This window comes from Carassius carassius, chromosome 47 (genome assembly GCF_963082965.1).
Source record: "Carassius carassius chromosome 47, fCarCar2.1, whole genome shotgun sequence".
Classification (NCBI taxonomy): domain Eukaryota; kingdom Metazoa; phylum Chordata; class Actinopteri; order Cypriniformes; family Cyprinidae; genus Carassius; species Carassius carassius.
The window spans coordinates 833,573-852,500 of record NC_081801.1 but is presented as its reverse complement, the minus strand read 5'-3'; the positions used below and the strand labels follow the sequence as shown (position 1 = coordinate 852,500).

The 18,928-nt window shown below is 33.9% G+C and overlaps 1 protein-coding gene across 5 annotated transcripts in view; it reads right to left on the bottom strand.

Annotated features, from left to right (window-relative positions):
• LOC132130887 (transcription factor 4-like) overlaps positions 1-18,694 on the bottom strand; it is a 139,884-nt gene extending 121,190 nt beyond the window's left edge. For all 5 annotated transcript variants that reach the window (XM_059542739.1, XM_059542735.1, XM_059542740.1 and 2 more), the window contains exons 1-3: positions 18,518-18,694; positions 18,311-18,349; positions 17,598-17,670 (exon numbers count right to left, since the gene is read on the bottom strand). In XM_059542739.1, coding sequence (XP_059398722.1) covers positions 17,598-17,670; positions 18,311-18,349; positions 18,518-18,601 — 196 coding nt within the window. In that variant the 5' untranslated portion in view covers positions 18,602-18,694. The remainder of the gene's footprint in view (positions 1-17,597; positions 17,671-18,310; positions 18,350-18,517) is intronic.
• Positions 18,695-18,928: the final 234 nt, after the last annotated feature.

The following is an 18,928-nucleotide window of genomic DNA, read 5'->3' as shown; positions in this document are numbered from 1 at the left end:
AGACACTAGTTGGGCTGCGTGCATTATGGGACAAAGCTAAATAAATAAATAAATATTGGTTCCAAAACGTGATCAAATCTATTTATTATTTTAAAATAATGTGAAAATATTATATTAAAATATTTCCATTAAAATATTAAACAATGTTACTAATGTAATATTCAACTTCAAAATGAAAAAATTGTATTTGCGAAAAAAGAAACTATTTAATAATAATTACATTTAAAGTACAACAGTAAAATTCGAATTCTAATATTTATAAATGTGTTAATTACTTCATTTTCCCTTAACCATTAGCTTTATATTTTGGCATAATTTGATAATAAATTTGTTTCTATTTTATAAATGCACTAAGCCATATGGCGATTTCTTTTTTTTTTTTAATTATTATTATTGTTATTATTATTATTTGCGCAGCATCAAAACCACTGGATCTTTCTGATATTCTGAAGGATATTAGTTCCACATTTTTTCCATCTTCTCTTTCGTTATTTTGGTTCTTAAATTGAATTCAATCTTTGTTCCCACATCCTGGGGCTACTGACGTCTCGTCGCACCGCAGAAAAAGTACACATGAATCATTTGGTGGCTTTCAACATCAGAAACGGGAACAGATCGCCGTCCTCTCCGAATCTGTCAGAAGCTGTTACTTATATCCAGGGCCGGATTGTGTTTTTACAACATTACACAAAACAGATGAAGCTTCCTGCGAGGTGAAACCGCACCTGCAGCTGCACGAAACCCCGATGGAAAAGATCTGGTGAGGAATACTGCTGGCGAAGGGTTAACCAGACCTGCACTAGTCTCTCTAGGTTACAGCAGCACCTGCACTCAGCAGAGGAACAACACACTCTCTCTCTCTCTCGGTGTTTTATTGCCTGTCGTTGGTGGTTTGGCTTCCTGATGGCAGTTACAGATGTAAGACTTCAGACTCTGAGCTCCAGATGACGTCTGCTGTTTCAGTCAAAGAGAGCAAACACACTGATGGTTTTCTGGGAAAATGACCTCTGCATGAATGCTTAAAACTGCCTTATATAAATAAATAAAAATCACACTAAAGCACTTTTTTGTTTTACTGACTGATCTGATACAAACAAACTCACAGAGAGCTGAACATATATGAGAGATTAATATATTATTAGTTACAAAAAATAGACATTTAAATAATATATAATCTAAAATGTTGAATTTATATTCAAAAATGATTTCATTTCTTATTTGTTTACATTTAATTTGATTCATTTTCATATTAAATTTAGATACTAATTTAAATTGCCTTCAAATAAGTATATATAACATTTTAATTCAAATTTATTTGCAATTAAAAACCTTTGTATATACTGAAAAGTATACAAATAATATGTAAATAATGCTAAAATATATATAAATGATGTTAAATAAAATAAATAACAAGTATAATAAGTATGTTTTTTGTTGTTGAGAAATTAATACTTTATTCAGAAAAGATGCATTGAATTTATATAAGATATTTATATGATTTATACTGTTACAAAAGATTTCTGTTTCTAATAAATGCTGTTCTTTTGAAACTTTCTATTAATCTGTGAATCGTGAAACATAAATTGTATCATAGTTTCCACAGAAACATAGCTGTTTTCAACACTGATAATAATCAGAAATGTTTCTCGAGCAGTAAATCATCATATTATTCTGATTTCTGAAGATCATGTGACACTGAAGACTGGAGGAATGATGCTGAAAATACAGCGGAGCATCACAGAAATAAATTACAGTTTAAAATATATCCACCTAGAAAAGTTTTTTTTTAATAGTAATAATATTTCACTATTTTTACTATATTTTTGATCAAATAAACACAGCCCTGCTGAGCAGGAGAGACATCCAAAAACATCCAAGCCTTCAGAATTTCAGCTTCCTACTTGCACAATAAAACTCATGACAAACTCTGACATGAGTCATTGTTATTATGTCGGTTCACCTCTCATAACCGTACTGTATGTCATCCATCATTACACCTGCACTAATATCACAGCGGCGGGAAAACAACTCACACTCCATTATAAAACAATGCCGAGAAAATTCCCTGCTTCCAGCTTCCTGTTTTCCCAAGTGGGGATTTCCATGCATTGATTCTGTTCTATTCTCATCCTGATCCAAACATGAGCTCAGCAGAGCAATCGCAGGTCACGGCTGCAGTCACAGGTCACAGGTCACAGGTCACAGGTCACAGTGCCATGAGCTGCTGTGGTCAGACGACACGGATCCGGAAAAACTAACATCCTCTAACACACTGACCAATCAACTCGTGCTCCCAGAAAACATCTGGCCTGTGTCTCAGACTGTACTCAGATGTGACAAGATCCCAAAGTCTAAGGAATCTGCTTATGCAAAGATTAGGTTCCTTAAACTACAATTAATTTAGATTTATGCATACTAAATGTATGAATCTAGTATGTATGAACTATGTTACAAAACTAAATATTTTCAATTATTGTTATTATTATTTTTTAAAGGCATGGAATTAATGTCTCAATGATACTGCATAGAAAAAAACAAACAAAAAAATTATTTTCAAGGTAATTAACACATTAAACCCCCCTGACATTCTCATTATTATAATGGGGGGGGGGGGGGGGGCAATGGATGACATTTTTTTTCATTTTATATTATATAATAATATTATAATGAAAATGTAAAATAATTTAAAAATCTTTTTTTGTATTGTGATATTTTTATGACAAACTGAACACCCTAAATTTTGTATTATTTTTAATAGAGATAAAAATATATATATTATTTATTTATTGTAGACAGACATGAAATTAATTTCATTATTGGTATTTAAACAAATAAAAAAAATAAAAATAGTCGCAATCACAGTGCACATAACAAACAGCTGGCTTCTTTTTCTAGTAGAAGAATGAGTAAAATTAATATAATTTATTTTGGGACACGTTTTCATGAGACAAAATTCTGTTCACACACACGTTAAGAAACAAACTTCAGTGTTTCTTAACATCTTACTGGTTGATCGGAGTTGATCTGAAGGTATTTAAGCACATTTAACATGCAAGACCTTTAAATTTTAACTGGCTTTGGCGAGTAAATAATACAGAGCTTCTGGTCATTTCACTTTTTTACGCTCATTTCTTTCTCTCTCTCTCACACACACACACACACACACACACATCTATTTCAGATGCACCTAGTTTGTGATAATTCCACATAAAATAAGACATGCATTGACTGCACAACAAAGAGACAGCACAGCGTCAGAGCAAACGAAGCCCATCGCAGGAGCAGAAGTGAGACGTGTCTGTCGCTCTCCATCAGCGTGAGGCTGAGAGGAGCTGAAACTAATGTTCCCGCATGTTTACATCACCAAATTATTTAAAACAACACCGGCTCTCAGCACCAAATGACACTGAAGCACCCAAACGAGCTTCAGAGCTTCACAGCCACAGCAACTGACCGGATGAGGAGCTCACGAGCATTATTATCTTTTACATTTTGAAAAAAATAAAATAAAAACAATAATAATAAAAAAATATACATATATATTAGACAATATAAAAATTATACTTAATAATATGGCAATTTATCTATTTAAAAATATTTAAAATATTATTATTATTAATTCTAAATTATGTTTAACCATGTTTACAAATCGTTAAAAGTCAGGCTTTTGTGAAAGAAAGCATTTAAATGAATGAATGAATGAATGTACAGTGAAAACTATTTTAAAGAAAGAAAGAAAGAAAGAAAGAAAGAAAGAGTTTTCCAGTGGAGTTTGACAAACAGTGTTGGGGAAAGTTACTTTTAAAAGTAATGCTTTATAATATTGCGTTACTCGCTACAAAAGTAACTAATTACATAGTTACTCTTTATGGAAAGTAATGCGTTACATTACTTTAACGATACTTTCGCTTTACTTTTTAAATATGAACAGGGCTTGATTGTTTTTAATATAATTAGTTATATTTATAGCAAATATAAGCCTAATATAATAAAAATAAACCTCAGGCTGAAGGAAAATTGAATTGACGTCTGTACAGTAGAACACAGGAGAAGAAGGTTTTCACTCTTCAGCAATAAAAAAACAATTGTTAGCTTATCTAAAGCTATTTTTGCTTATTAGTATGGTTTAACTGGATCATCAAGGGTCAGCAAAATGGGATTAGATACATTTGTGTTATTTAACATATTTAATTATTGCAGGTTTGCGTTATATTCTGAGTTTGCATTCCACTGTTTTAATTAATTTTGATGAATACTAAATCGTTTTTGTTTTTTTTGCGAGTGGGATCAATTAATGCACATCCACATTTAGAACTACATCATGTTCACACAGCGCCTCTGTACTTCCGATTTCTCCCAATATGCGGACAGGAGACTTGTCAGTCAATAAATGGGAAAACAAAGTAAATGGTGTTACTTTTTTTAAAAAGTAACTCAGATAGTCTCTAGTAAATGAAAGGGTTAAGTTACTAGTTACTTGAAAAAAGTAATCAGATTATGTAACTCGCGTTACTTGTAACACTGATGACAAATACTTATAACATGTTCTCTGTATAAAAAATACTACAAACAAGGAGGAAGACAAAGTTGTTGTCAGCTCTTAAACTCTTGGTTTCGAGGAGTCACAGTGAGAAACAGCGTGAGTGACAACACACTCACGACACACACACACACACGTGAGTCTCTCTTTTTCTCAGCTCAGAGCAAATCATATCAGACGTCTCAGAGTAACTCCATTAGAAAGCGATTACAACTTAATGTCTGTCTAAACACATTATCAACCTTCAGCCAACCTCTGAATATTTCAACATTATACCGATTGAATTCACTCGCTGAGTGGATACATGTCTGCTTACGCTCTCATTTATTCATTTCTCATGCTTCTGATCCTTCATAGACACACAGAACGTAAGATATCTCAGCCTTATTACGACAGAAATAACGTCTGATTTTATCTAAATCAGACATATTTTTGTTTTTCAGACAACCTCAGCAAAATGTGTGTATGTTAACAATTGATATTTCTTGTATTTCATACTGACAGATTTCCATAAATCGATTCCGATTCACAAGCTTCTGATTGAATTTGATTCAATATTGATTCATTCATCAGGTCAATTTTTCCTGATTCTGATTCACGAGATTTTGATTCGTTTAGTATTTTGCAATAAGTTCGAATAAATGTGAATGACATCTAAGATTTCTCATTTTTATTTTTTACCTTATTGGAATAAAAATTAGGAATTGACAAGAATCAGAAAAAGTCAAACGATGCCCAACCTTACCCATGCACCACACTCTGTTTTACATTCTTTATAAGTGATACAAGATATGTCAATTAGTGTTGCATTTTATATTTACATTTTATGCATTTGGCAGACGCTTTCATTCAAAGTGACTTACAGTGCATTCAGGCTATACATTTGTTGTTACCAGTATGTTGTACCTATGTTGCATTGCAATTGCAATTGTGTGTTAATTGTTCGTCTTCCATTCATCAGTCAAAGCGTCTCTGTTATTCATCTGATGCATTCGCCCATATAAGGGATTTCCTGGATCTCACTTTTACAGTACATGAGTGTTAGGGTTAGGGTTAACCTCTGTCGTCTTAATGTCTCCTAAACCTCTGACTCGTCTCGCAATGGCAATTTTAGCTTCACCTATGCAGAGCCGTAGAAGTTTAAAGATGAACAATATCTATCGCAAAATAAAACAGAACGATCTGAAATTATACTGTGCATAACGAGAAAAGCAATTCAGTACATATACAATGCAACAGTCATAAAATCAGTAATTTCCCCGCCAGAGATACACATTTGGGACAATTATACATGCATCTTTCTTTCCCTAAAGTTACTTTTGAAGAACTACGCTACCCACAATCCTGACGAGAGATCCACCAATTAGAGAAAACACTGTTATCATGGAAACGTTTATAGCAGAACTATATAAAGCACCGTGAATGACATAACTGAGTCTCCTCAAACTTGCAAACTAAATATATATATTCATATAGATCTAAATATTGTGCAATAAATATTGTGTTCCTGTGACTCGGTGGTAGTGCATTGTGTTTGTGTGGCCGTGTATTTCACAGTGACGAGCAGCAATCGCCATCATGCGTTCTCCTGTCGTCGCTCTCTCTCTCTTCTTTAGAGAATATATCAAAACACGCCGCATGTGTGAAAGCTTTCGCATCTGTAAACAGGTAAACATTTCCAGTCTACTCATTTGCAGGAGTTTAGCATAGTGAAAACACTTTGTGCCATTTGAAAAACCCTCTGCAAATGAATCTTGAAATATTTTCTTAAAGTGGCGATATGTTTCATTCATAATTCGGTTTCAGATGCGCTAAGGAGGCTTCACTGTTTTCTCTCTCTCTCTCTCTCTCTCTCTCTCTCTCGGTCAGCAATTTTCAAGGAAGCTTCACGAGAACAAAATGATGTCAAAATGATGTTACAATATAAAATCTGCGTCCAATTTAAGTCAAAAAATGTGTAATATAACCTCAGTGTCCAATGTAACTGTCAAAATAATCTTACAATGTCCAATTTGACTGCAGAAGTTACAATATAACATTGATGTCCAACATTAAGTAAATGTCAAAATAATGTAACAATATAACGTCAACGGCCAATTTAAACGTCAAAATGTTACAATGTAAAATCAATATCAAATAAAACGGTGAAGATAATGTTACGATAAAACATCAATTTACACTTTTACTGTGAAAATAATGTTACTATATAACATCAACATTCCAATTTCAAAATAATGATACAATTTAACATTAATGTTCAATATAAGTGTCAAAATAACATTACAGTATAACACCACCATCCAAAATAACTGTCAAAATGATGTTACAATATGACGTCAACATCCAATATGTGTCATATTTATGTTACAAATAAATGTTGACATAGTCAACGTCCAATATAACTGCCAAAATAATGTTACAATATAACACCAATGTCCAATTGGTTTATATTATATAAAGTCAAATTTACGATGTAACTGAAGATAATGTTACAATATATCCAATATGTTGATCTTTCTGCAGTATTTGGACACATTCAAATGCTCTCATACGTGTTTGCGTTCACTCTGTGTGAATAACATTGGTGCCTCGCAGGAAATGCGGCTGCACGCGTGAACAGTCAAATGCACATTTTGGTCAAAACATCAGTTTTGGAGAGTGAACGTAAACAGTGTCAGAATGTCAGAATTAGGCATTTTCAGGTGTTTCCTGGTGCTTTTTGGTTTATTGTGAGAATTAAACAATATTAACAAGAAACAGAAAAACTTGATTTTTGATTTTCTTTATCAGTGTTCACTTGATTTTGAAATACTTAAAACTATTTTATTTGCAAAAATGCATGTCAATGTTTACAGTTTTTACTGTGGTATCAAAAATCAAAAACTACACTAGCATCTGAAAACCGCTTCATCCTTAATATTAAGAGGTGTAGCCGGCTTGTGTGTGTGTGCGTCTGGTCTGTCAGTGACTATAACAGAACTCTCTGTGTTTACACTTGAGCAGATCTCTGTCTTTCGGCTTTTTCCCATTACCCATAAGCCCCTCCTCTCCGCTGCTTCTCAGCCAATGACCCTGATGGAGGAGAAAGAGGCCAGGAAGCCCTGCCCACCGTCCCGCCACATGCACTAAATAACAAACCTCGTTTATTTCTGCACCCTGAACACCTGCAAAACTTTCAGAGGAAAAAAGAACGAGTGAGTGAGAAAGAGAGAGAGACAAGTATGTTTGAACACAGCGGCCAGACAAAAGCCTTTCGTGAGAGGGCACTTCAGTGGGAAAAAGAAAACTCCTTGCAGTATCCGGTTACATTCCTGTCTCTCTCTCTTTAAACAAGAACACAAGACTGGATTAAAAAAAATCTGCAAAGAGCAGGTCAAATTTCATCCCCAAATCAAAAGGCATTATTATTAAATTATATTTTGCTTAGAGAAAATGAAGCCTATTTTAAATTGTGATGTTGTTTGCAATTAAACACCCATATATTCTTATAACTATTATGCTTTTTTATATATTCCATTGTCATTTTAAATTTAGTTTAATTTTTATTAGTCTTTGTTCTGCTTAAAATGTCTATACACTTTTTATTAATATTTTGAAATATATTTTATTTTTATATATTTCATTTTTCATGTTAATTTTGGTTTAGTACTTTTTGTCGTTTTTATTAGTCTTATTTTTAATTGTCTATAAAGTTTTTATTTTTAAATATTACACTTTCATTTTACATTTGTAATTTTTTGTTTTTGACATTTTTGTTAGTCTTTGATTTCTTATATATATATATGTCTATACATTTTTAGTTTTTATAATTTTTTCTTTTTCGGTTTTAGTTTTAGTTGTTTAAATACCGCAAGCTAAAATAACTTTACAATAATTACAAGTGTTCAAGGTTTTACTGTAAGTACCCGTGACAGTAAACAGTAAAGGTTGACCAAATTCATAAAGCTTCACAACTTATTACCATATTATGGTAATAAGAATAGATTTTTTAATTATGGCAATAGGAATTGTGGATGGGCTTAATTTGCCACAATTACAATAATCATAATGCAAAAACATGAGAAAACGGGGAAATTACATACGTTTAATAGTAAAACATTTATACATCAATATGATTTTTGTTGTGTTGTGTTTTATGATGATTTTAAATATGATTTGACAAAAAAATCTGTATCGCAAACTAATGCAAAAGTAAAATGCTCAGATGCATTAGTGTAATGAGAATCTGAGAGTTAAATGTGTTTAATTTTTATAAAACTTATTGTCACATTATTGTCACAATCTCAAAAATTATTTGTATATAACATTTGTATATAATTCATTTGTATATAACCTGGTCACGATTTTGCATAAGGAAAAACAATGAAAAACAAATTCAGAATACTCTAATTTGTGAGTAACCTTTGCGTTTCTGAACGTTTCTCTGCAGTCGGTCTCATGTCTTTGGTTGCTGTATGATGTTTAAAGCATGCAATGGGTTTGGTTCTGCTCTATGTGTCACGACACACACGCTAAGAAAACAGCTTCTTAAATACGTATTTATTGGATAATTAGGGCTGTAATTGGTTCAGGTTGTAACGAGATGGACGTTAAATCAGCAACTGCAGCAAAAATTAGCACTTGGAAAAACGGTAGCACTTACTGCCCACACCACGAGAGTGAGAAAAACACATACACACACACACACACACACACTCATGTGAAACGCACATAAACAAACACATAAAACACACGCAAGGGCTTTCTACTATTGCAAAAGGCTGCACACACACACACACACACACACACACATGCATGCATGCATGCATGCAAACAGCAGCCATACCCAAAGCATTGATGGAATGGAATGTCAATGGCGTCACACACACACACACACACACACACATATATACACACTGCCAGATGTTCAACTGCCTTTTAGGAAAACCAAGATGAGATTTCCTCTCAACTCGCGCACACACACACACACACACAGATACAGATAATCCGAAAACAACTTCTTGCTAAATCAAGCTTCTTCTGCCTAACAGAAATGTTTCAACAACTAGTTACAGAGAAATTAAGAGAAACACTTATAAAACAGAGGACTGGTCAATCCACTGCTAAAACACTGCAGGTCCCTCATAACACAGCACAACCTTACTGATGATCATATTTTACAACACTGAGATACTAATATGGTTTTTATTTATATTTTGAATTAGTTTTACATTTACAGTTTGTCATTTTGTTTTTGACATTTTTATTAATTCTTGTATTTTTTCAATGTCTAGTAAGTTTTTTATTCTAAAAACTATACAGAACTATAGAACTTCTACATTATTATGAAATAAATAGTTTTATAGTTATTTAGATTTTTATATATATTCCATTGTCCTTTTAAATTGAGTAGGCTTTAGTATTTTTGTCATTTTTATTAGTTTTTGTTCTTTTTTAAATGTCTATACACTTTTTATTAATATTTTGAAATATATTTTATTTTTATATATTTCATTTTCATTCTTTTTTTTTGTCATTTTTATTAGTCTATTTTTAAATGTCTATATAGTTTATATTTATATTTCATTTTAAATGTAAATTTTTGTTGTGTTTTTGACATTTTTATATAGTATTTGAATTGAAATATTTTATATAGTATTTGAAATATATTACAATTATAATAATAATACAATATTTTATATTATTTTTATATATATACACATTTTATATATTTATATATTTTTTATATATATATATATATATGTATGTTATTTTCATGGTCTACCTAATTTTTATTATTTCTATTTGAATGTAAAAAATACAGAATTAATTGGCAAAAACTGTTGCATAATATATTTATATTTATATTTAATAAAACGGACATAAAACGTATTAATATTTTATTTATCATTTTCATTTTATTAGCCCTGTAATGTTCCACATATACTGTATGCCATCACATTAAGTTTTGGATATAAAATAAAAGAGAAATAAACACTTTCAGCACTCTAGATTACATTTCATGATAAAAGTAGCAACTTAATGAGCGTTCATTAAGAACTCTGTACAGAAACACAGTATCACTGGCACCAGTGACACACACACACACTTCTACCTGTGACACAGATGACATCACACACACAAACATGCACACAAGGCGCTAGCATTAGCCTCTTTCACTGCTCAATTATTGCAGCCGTTACAGTGGCACATCTTCCAGCAGCACACTTGACAATATCCGAACAAGTCAGCCGTTTTAATTAAAAGTTCTCTGTTTCAGCGTGCTCCTCACCTGCCGTGTTAATTACACACAGTGCTGCTGTTCCTCTGCCTTTACTTTCAGACTGCTAATTACACTTCTTTGAATCTCTTCACCTTCACAGATATGAGCAGGTGCGGCGACGAAACAAGGTGAGCTGTTCCCACCTCACACGCAAAATCACCGTGATTCGTTAAGGACAACACCACTCGTTAACACACAGTTACTGGTCAATCTTTCAGCGCTTCTGAGAAATAACAGTTCTCAGTTATGTCTCATTTAGATACCACCTCTGTCTACTTTTTCTACTGAAAAACCTGCACTGACCATCATGAAGCATCAAGGGAAAGAGTTCATTCAATTAAACCATATTGCACTAAGAATTTAACTTTACAGGAGAAACATCTTAGTCCCTGAAAATCATGAAGATTGATTAAAGCCAGGAGTTAACTCAAAAGTTGTGCTTTCCTAACTTATGAGACATAAATGAGACATTGAGAATCCCATTAAGTATTTAACTTTGTCTCAGATGTTTCTCCTAAATATCCCGTATTGACCATCATGAAGCATCATTAAGGGAAAGAGTTTTTAATTTTAATGCTCAGAAGTCGCTCTTTGAAAACTACGAGACTTAAATGAGACATCATTGAGATCAGATTAAGTATTTAAGTTTGTCTCAGATGTTTCTCCTCAAAGCCTACAATAAAATCATGAAGCTTCATGAAGACAGAGTTTAACAAATAAAACTTTGTCACTCAGAAATTGCTCTTTTATTACTTGAGACATAATTGAGACATAATTGAGAATCACATCAAGTATTTAACTTGGTCTCAGAGGTTTCTCCTAAATGTTATTGTTTCTCTAATTTCATTGGTCAGAAGTTGCTCTTTTATGACTTATGAGACTTAAACAAGACAAAAAAGTATTTTCTAAAAATGCTGCACTGAAAATCAAGAAGCATCATTAAGGGAAAGAGTTTTTAATTTTAATGCTCAGAAGTCGCTATGAGACTTAAATGAGACATCATAACTTGGTCTTATAACTTGGTTTTATTGGCCGGAATTTACTATTTCATGACTAATGGGAGATAAATGAGACATAACTTGAGAATGTAATTGCTCAGAAATGGCTCTTTCATAACTTACGAGACTTAAATGAGACATAATTGAGACCAACATTAAGTATTTACTAAAAATCCTGCATTGAAAATAAAGAAGCATCATTAAGGGAAAGAGTTTTTAATTTTAATGCTCAGAAGTCGCTCTTTGAAAACTGTGAGACTTAAATGAGACATAATTGAGAATCACATCAAGTATTTAATTGGTCTTAGGTGTTTCCTGTAAATGTAAATGCTTCTCTAATTTTATTGGCCGGAATTTACTATTTCATGACTAATGGGAGATAAATGAGACATAACTTGAGAATGTAATTGCTCAAAAATGGCTCTTTTATAACTTACGAGACTTAAATGAGACATAATTGAGACCAACATTAAGTATTTACTAAAAATCCTGCACTGAAAATCAAGAAGCATCATTAAGGGAAAAGTTTTTAATTTTAATGCTCAGAAGTCGCTCTTTGAAAACTGTGAGACTTAAATGAGACATAATTGAGAATCACATCAAGTATTTAATTGGTCTTAGGTGTTTCCTGTAAATGTAAATGCTTCTCTAATTTTATTGGCTGGAATTTACTATTTTATGACTAATGGGAGATAAATGAGACATAACTTGAGAATGTAATTGCTCAAAAATTGCTCTTTCATAACTAACGAGACTTAAATGAGACATAATTGAGAACAACATTAAGTATTTACTAAAAATCCTGCACTGAAAATCATGACGCTTCGTTACTGAAAATAGTTAACACTACAACATTTTATTGCTCAGAAGCTGCTCTTTCATAATGTTTGAGATTTAAATGAGACATGATTGAGAATTAATCACATAAAGCTTTTAACTTTCTCTAAAATGTTTCTTGAACACTGAAAATCAAGAAGCTTCATAAAGGGGAAAAGCTAATTTAATCAAATGTAATTGCGCGGAAGTTGTTCTTTCATAACTTATGAGACTTAAATGAGACAAAATTGAAAACCACATTAATTATTTAACTTCATCTCACACGTTTCCTCTGAAAACATCTGCACTGATAATAAACTTCTTCTTTAAGGAGAAGAGCTAAGAGGAAAAGAGGTCAGACACTGAGACTTGAATGAGACATAATTGAGAAGCATTTAAGTTTGTCTCAGATGTTTCTCCTAAGGAAGGAAAATTAAAACAGACACAAGTGGACACAAGTTCATACTCGAAACTCTATTGAGACACAAGTGAGATTTCAGCACAAGTCTCCATTTGTTCCCAACGCAGTCTTCATTTGAGACATTAAAGAGATCTAATCAATCATTTTCCTTTGCTCTCGTTGTGTTTCAAAAGCATGGGAACGTTCAGGAACCTGTTTGAAAAGGGCAGGGCGATTTTCCAAAGGTTATTGTGAATGAGAGTTTAAGATCTGCATCGTGTGATGGGTGTTTCCCATCAATCGTCATTACCCACAATGCACTATTGTTGTTTCATGAGGGTGCTGAATCACTGCAGACAGTGGCGTCTGTAGTCCGTACACTTTCCCAGGTCGTATTTTAAGTCCTTCATTAGGACGGGATGGGACCAGTTCAGTCCAGTGCAAAACAAATAAAACAATAGCATTCAATTATACGGATCTGAATTATCCTGTTGATGTTTGTTTTTTACTTGTGCAGACATTATCAGAATTATAAATATCAAACAACATTGCAAAATAGATATGAAACAATATAAAAAAACAGTAATTCCGTCATGTTAAAACAAGATGCATTTATCTGAGCTTCAATATTGCATGAGAATACAAGATGACATATTTAAAGAAAGTATTTTATGGATGTTAGATTTATGCCTAAAATAATAATAATAATAATAATAACAATAATACAAATAATAAAAGCCAATCGAATAAGGGGGAAAAACGGTCTTAGATTAATTTTCAATAATATATACAATAAAACATAGTAAAATACCTTGTTTAAGGCTGTTAAATAATTATAAACAATAATAGAAATAGTAAATATTAAATCTAATTTAAGGATATTAAAAATGATGATAAAAAGTCAATTTACCTTAATTTTAAGTCAGTTTTTCCTTTTTTTTTTTTTTTTTTTTATGGCATTCAAATAAAAAATTTAAAAAATTGATATAGTACAGGACTTGATTTTACACTTTGGGAATCGACTGGATCATGAAAACATCAGAGCAATCGATGACGTCATACAGAAAGAAAAGTTATGAGTTATGAGTTTGTTCTTCATCATTATGATGAATCATTCACATTAAGACCAACAACACGGATTAAGACCAAGTTTTGATTTGCTGTCGACTTTAATCTCGTACCCCGTTCGACGTGACATAAGTGCTAATCAACATGCAGCGTATGTTGCGTCTGCACCACAAAAAGGTTTAAGAGCCACATTTCCAGGTCAAACAGAGCCCAGACCGGCCTTATCAAAGCAGCGCAGAGATAAAAGCAAGAAACATATTCATTTAATCACAAAGGAAGTGGGCTACCGGACACAACGATGTCAACAGAGCGAGAATCCAGCCAGCGGCACGGTGGGAAACAAACTCTTCTGGCGTAACTTTGGAGGACACACAGGACACCACGACTGCCTTCTTTGAGGGACGAGATGCAAACGAGTAAAGAAACAACAGAAGCGAAGCTATTGTGCTGCCGAAGGCTTTGTTTTTGGGGCACGTCATTATGATGCCTAGAAACTAGAGACTTCATTTTCACTGGTATCTTAAGCTTTATGATGGCTTTTTTTTTTACGGATGAAATATACATATATATATATATAATCAAACCAAATGTTATAGATGCTGCTTGTCTAATGTTTGGAATAATTACAGTATTTTCTGTATGTTTTTGGAAAGAGGTCTCTTTTGCTCATCAAGGCTGCATTTATTGGATTAAAAATACAGCAAATACATTTAAAAATTTGAAATAATATTATAATTTCAAACAGCAGTTTTCTATGAGAATCTGTGTTAAAGTGTAATTTATTTCTGTGACGCTCCGCTGTATTTTCAGCATCATTCCTCCAGTCACATGATCTTCAGAAATGATTCTAAATTAATACTTTTACTCAGCAGATATGCATGAAGTTGATCGAAACAGACATTTCTAATGTTACAAAAGATTTTTGAACTTTCTATTCATCAAAGAATTCAAAAAAAAAAATCCACAAAATATTTAGCTGTTATAGTATATTAAGCCATTTTTAACATTGATAATAATCTGTGGCATTTTTGCCCTTATTAAATGTACTTTTGCATTTAAAAAAAAAGTGATTATATAAAACACAGTCAGAGGCCAGAAAATCAGAGCAGGTGAACAAAAGCATCAGGAACTAAAGTCACTCTTGATCCAGGATGAACTGATTTCTTATATAAAGTAGAGATGGTTCACATCTGTAAGGTCATCTAGGGACAATCACATGCCGCACAACTTGTGAAGACAGCAGCGTTTCTGCTGTAGTGAACTAAACTCATCAGTGAGACGATGAACGTGAAGTGAGATTTTCCCCACAAGCGCTGACGCTGGCATCGTTTCTCCTCTAGCTCAGCATGACGTCTCTAGACGGCTAATAATAAAGCACAAGCATTCTTAGCATAGATGCTACAGCGTTTGGATGAAATGGTGCATTCAAGTGGCCTAAACGACAAAAGTGCTTCATATTTTCATGTTCATTCTTACTGATTGCTGGCAGACTGTCAAAATGCACATACTGTTTATCAGAAACTATGGAGAAGAATTCAAATTCAGCACGAGGCATTTTAAGTTTCCTCTAAGCAAATAATTCATGAACGAAACAAGGGTTGTCAGAAAACATTGGGAAAAAATTATTTAAAAAAATAATAATAAATAAATGTATGTATTTAAATATTCATATTAATGTTAATTTAAAATAAATAAAATCAATTTAAATATTAATTTATTTTAATTAAATAAATATATTTATATGTATTTCATATTAATTTAATTTCTCAACATTTTTCATTATATGATTATAGATGTTACAGATTAACATCATGTTATATAAATGGTATAAATATGATGTTGTGTGTGAAGAAGTACTCATTGAAAATCACCTCCTCTATTTAAAAATATTTTTAAAAAAATTATAAGTTTTAAATGTGATGCAAAGCTGTTGTACGACTAAAGTCATTTTAACCTGAGACCTGGATAAAAGTGATTTTAAAGGATAGAAGTAGCCAGACATTACACATTTTGTATCTCACACAACCAAAGAGATGAGCAGAAATAGACAGTGAAAACCGGACTATTATAAGCAAGCTCATTATTAGCATTAAATAGCAAATTGTGCATGGCAACAATATTGCTATTACAAGCTAAAATGCTCATTAATTCCTAATCTCAGGCACAATTAAAGGATTTGATATTCCCCTGCATCTCTCCTCCTCGGCTCCTTTTCTGCCGTCGTTCTGCTCGCTACGAAAAAGACAAAGATGCTCAGAGAGGTGCTGGATTGTGGGAGGAGAAATCTTCTTCTCTCTCTTCATCTCTGCACTTAATGTAAAAGTCGGCGTTTGATTGACAAGCAGAACCAAAACAGAGCGATGCAAATAGCAGCAGGCTTTGTGCCTGGCACTTTTTTCGGCCCGTGCACAAGCACGTTGTTAAAATAACCCCACTTTTCAACATGGCTTAATAAGCTACGGTTGTTACCAGAACAAATGTACGCCGCGCTGCTCAGGGCCTATCCACCGTTAGCCGAAATCACTGAGACTGGCACGAGATACGGGTTTAAAACAGGATAAATAATACGCAAATTTAGCAGCGTGCCCACACATGTGTGTTATTTAATTAATATGCCCTCTCTTTTCTCAACGATTCACATTTTCCCAGTAATTCCAAGCCAAGTTGCATGGCAACAGACTAGCTGTAGTTTGCAGACCCTCCTCCATCCTCCTGCCCGACTTTCCAACAGTGCAAAACTGCGACACAATTCAGGCAAAAGCGCAGGAACTGAGGGGCAAAGGAAAGGGGGGAAGGGGGACGGCATGCAAATGATCAAACCCTAAACAACACTCAAGTCTGAAGAAACAATAGCATGCATTGAAAACACGAAGGCCTTGACTACAGAACGCTGTCTGTGCCCTCCATCTGGTGCATTGGGATCACGACTGCAATGCATTTGAACACAAATGCATGCTGGAAAAGCATGCACGGTGCTGGTTGCATCCTGAACGCACCTCCAGGGTCAAGGTCGTTACTTTTTTGTGGCTGTAATGATTTATTTATTTGCTGCCTTCACCACAGGAAACATTAATCAGAGGAGGAATTAAAATCAGCTCTCGCATGCAACCCAAGTGTTGCTCCAAAGCAAATCACATTACAACCCGCAATGCAATAAAATGTCACGTTTTATTAAAAATGCACACTTTAACAATACAAATCTCCACGTAGGAAAGCCTGCAGGTGCGGCGTCCCTATTGCACAAATTATGCATGAGTGTGTTTGTGCGGAAAACAAGCCGAATGCTAACATCTGCCACAACAATCAAACTCGCATCAAAACGCAAAATTGCATGTCACACACACACACACCTGAAGTTTGCAGGTCGTGTTTTAAAAGAGCACAAACATCTTCACACTCACACACACACACACACACGCATTGCATTTTTAAGCCAAGCTTATAATTACTCAGTGGGCCGTTACACAAAACGACCCCTGGCAAAAACACAAGGTTGGGTTGCATTCGACATACTTGAGCCGGAGAAATGTCCGCTTCCCAGAGACGTCGGTCCATTCTTCCCGGTGCTGACAGGAGGGGAAAACATCTACAAAACAATCACGACAACACATTAAGTTGTTTTAAACCCATCCTAAATCAAAGAATATAAAACATGTCCTGGTTAAATGCATGCTAAGCACAGCATAATGCATTGCTTTACATCATAAATGCATGCAAGATAATTTGATTAATAATATAACCTACATTAAACTCAAATATTATCCGATTGCAATGTCAGAATGAAGCCAGATAATCAATGTCCTGAGCTCATAAACTAGCCCGACTGCCACTTCACCCTCTGTCTGTCTGACTGGAGTCGCTGCACACAGACAGCTGGAATATTTTTGGATCTGTGGAAGTGAAAACTTCCCAAAAGCATTTCTCACAGGATGCACATTTAGGGTTTTTTTTTTTTTTTGTCAGATGAACCACTAGAATCTACTCTAAACTAACATTCCTTGTCAAAAATAATTCTGATGGAATTCCTCTCATCATTTGGAAGAAATGGGATCAAACTAGAATCCTTCAGAATTCCATTGGGATAGAACAGGAGAGACTCCAGAAATTCCATTAGAAGCATTTTTAAAGGTTCAACACAACATTTATATGAATCTATTAAAGAAAAGGGAATAAAGACAAAAATATAAACACAAGAAAGACTGAATGAATAAAGTGGGATATACTACCATTGACGTGGGGAACATTTTCAAATCGCTGTTTCGCATCTATAAGACAACAGAGTTACGCTATTAAGCTTTTGCAACTTTCTTTCACATTTCAAATGCAATTTAAGCAGCGCAAAAGTCATCTTACAAGACTTCTACTGAATCATTTGCGCCCACAGAAACACATGAAATGTGACAAAACGAAACAAAGTGTGATCATTGACTTACCGCGCTGAAATCCAGCAGATCACTCAGCTCTTTATCCGTCCCTAACGCGGCCATTCTCTGATGATGATGATGATGATGATGCATTTTTAGAAATATCACATAAAAACATGGAAACAGGTCGCAATGAGAAAACACCCGATCAGGAGGAGCGTGTCTGAGCTACACATGCGCGCGCACACGCACTCATACACACACGGACCCGCGGCACGATCGAGACCCAAAAAATCCACTCTGCATGAAAAAGACCCTGTGGATCAGAGGAACATTGTGCCACGGACGCGCAGATCGCGAACAAAGTCTCTCCAAGTGTCCCTCCGGCGCGCGGCTTCAGCAATCCGAACCAGGTCGCGCGAGCACTAACTGCGGGGAATGTAGATTAAATAAACACGCGGATCTGCTCGTGATGAGTTT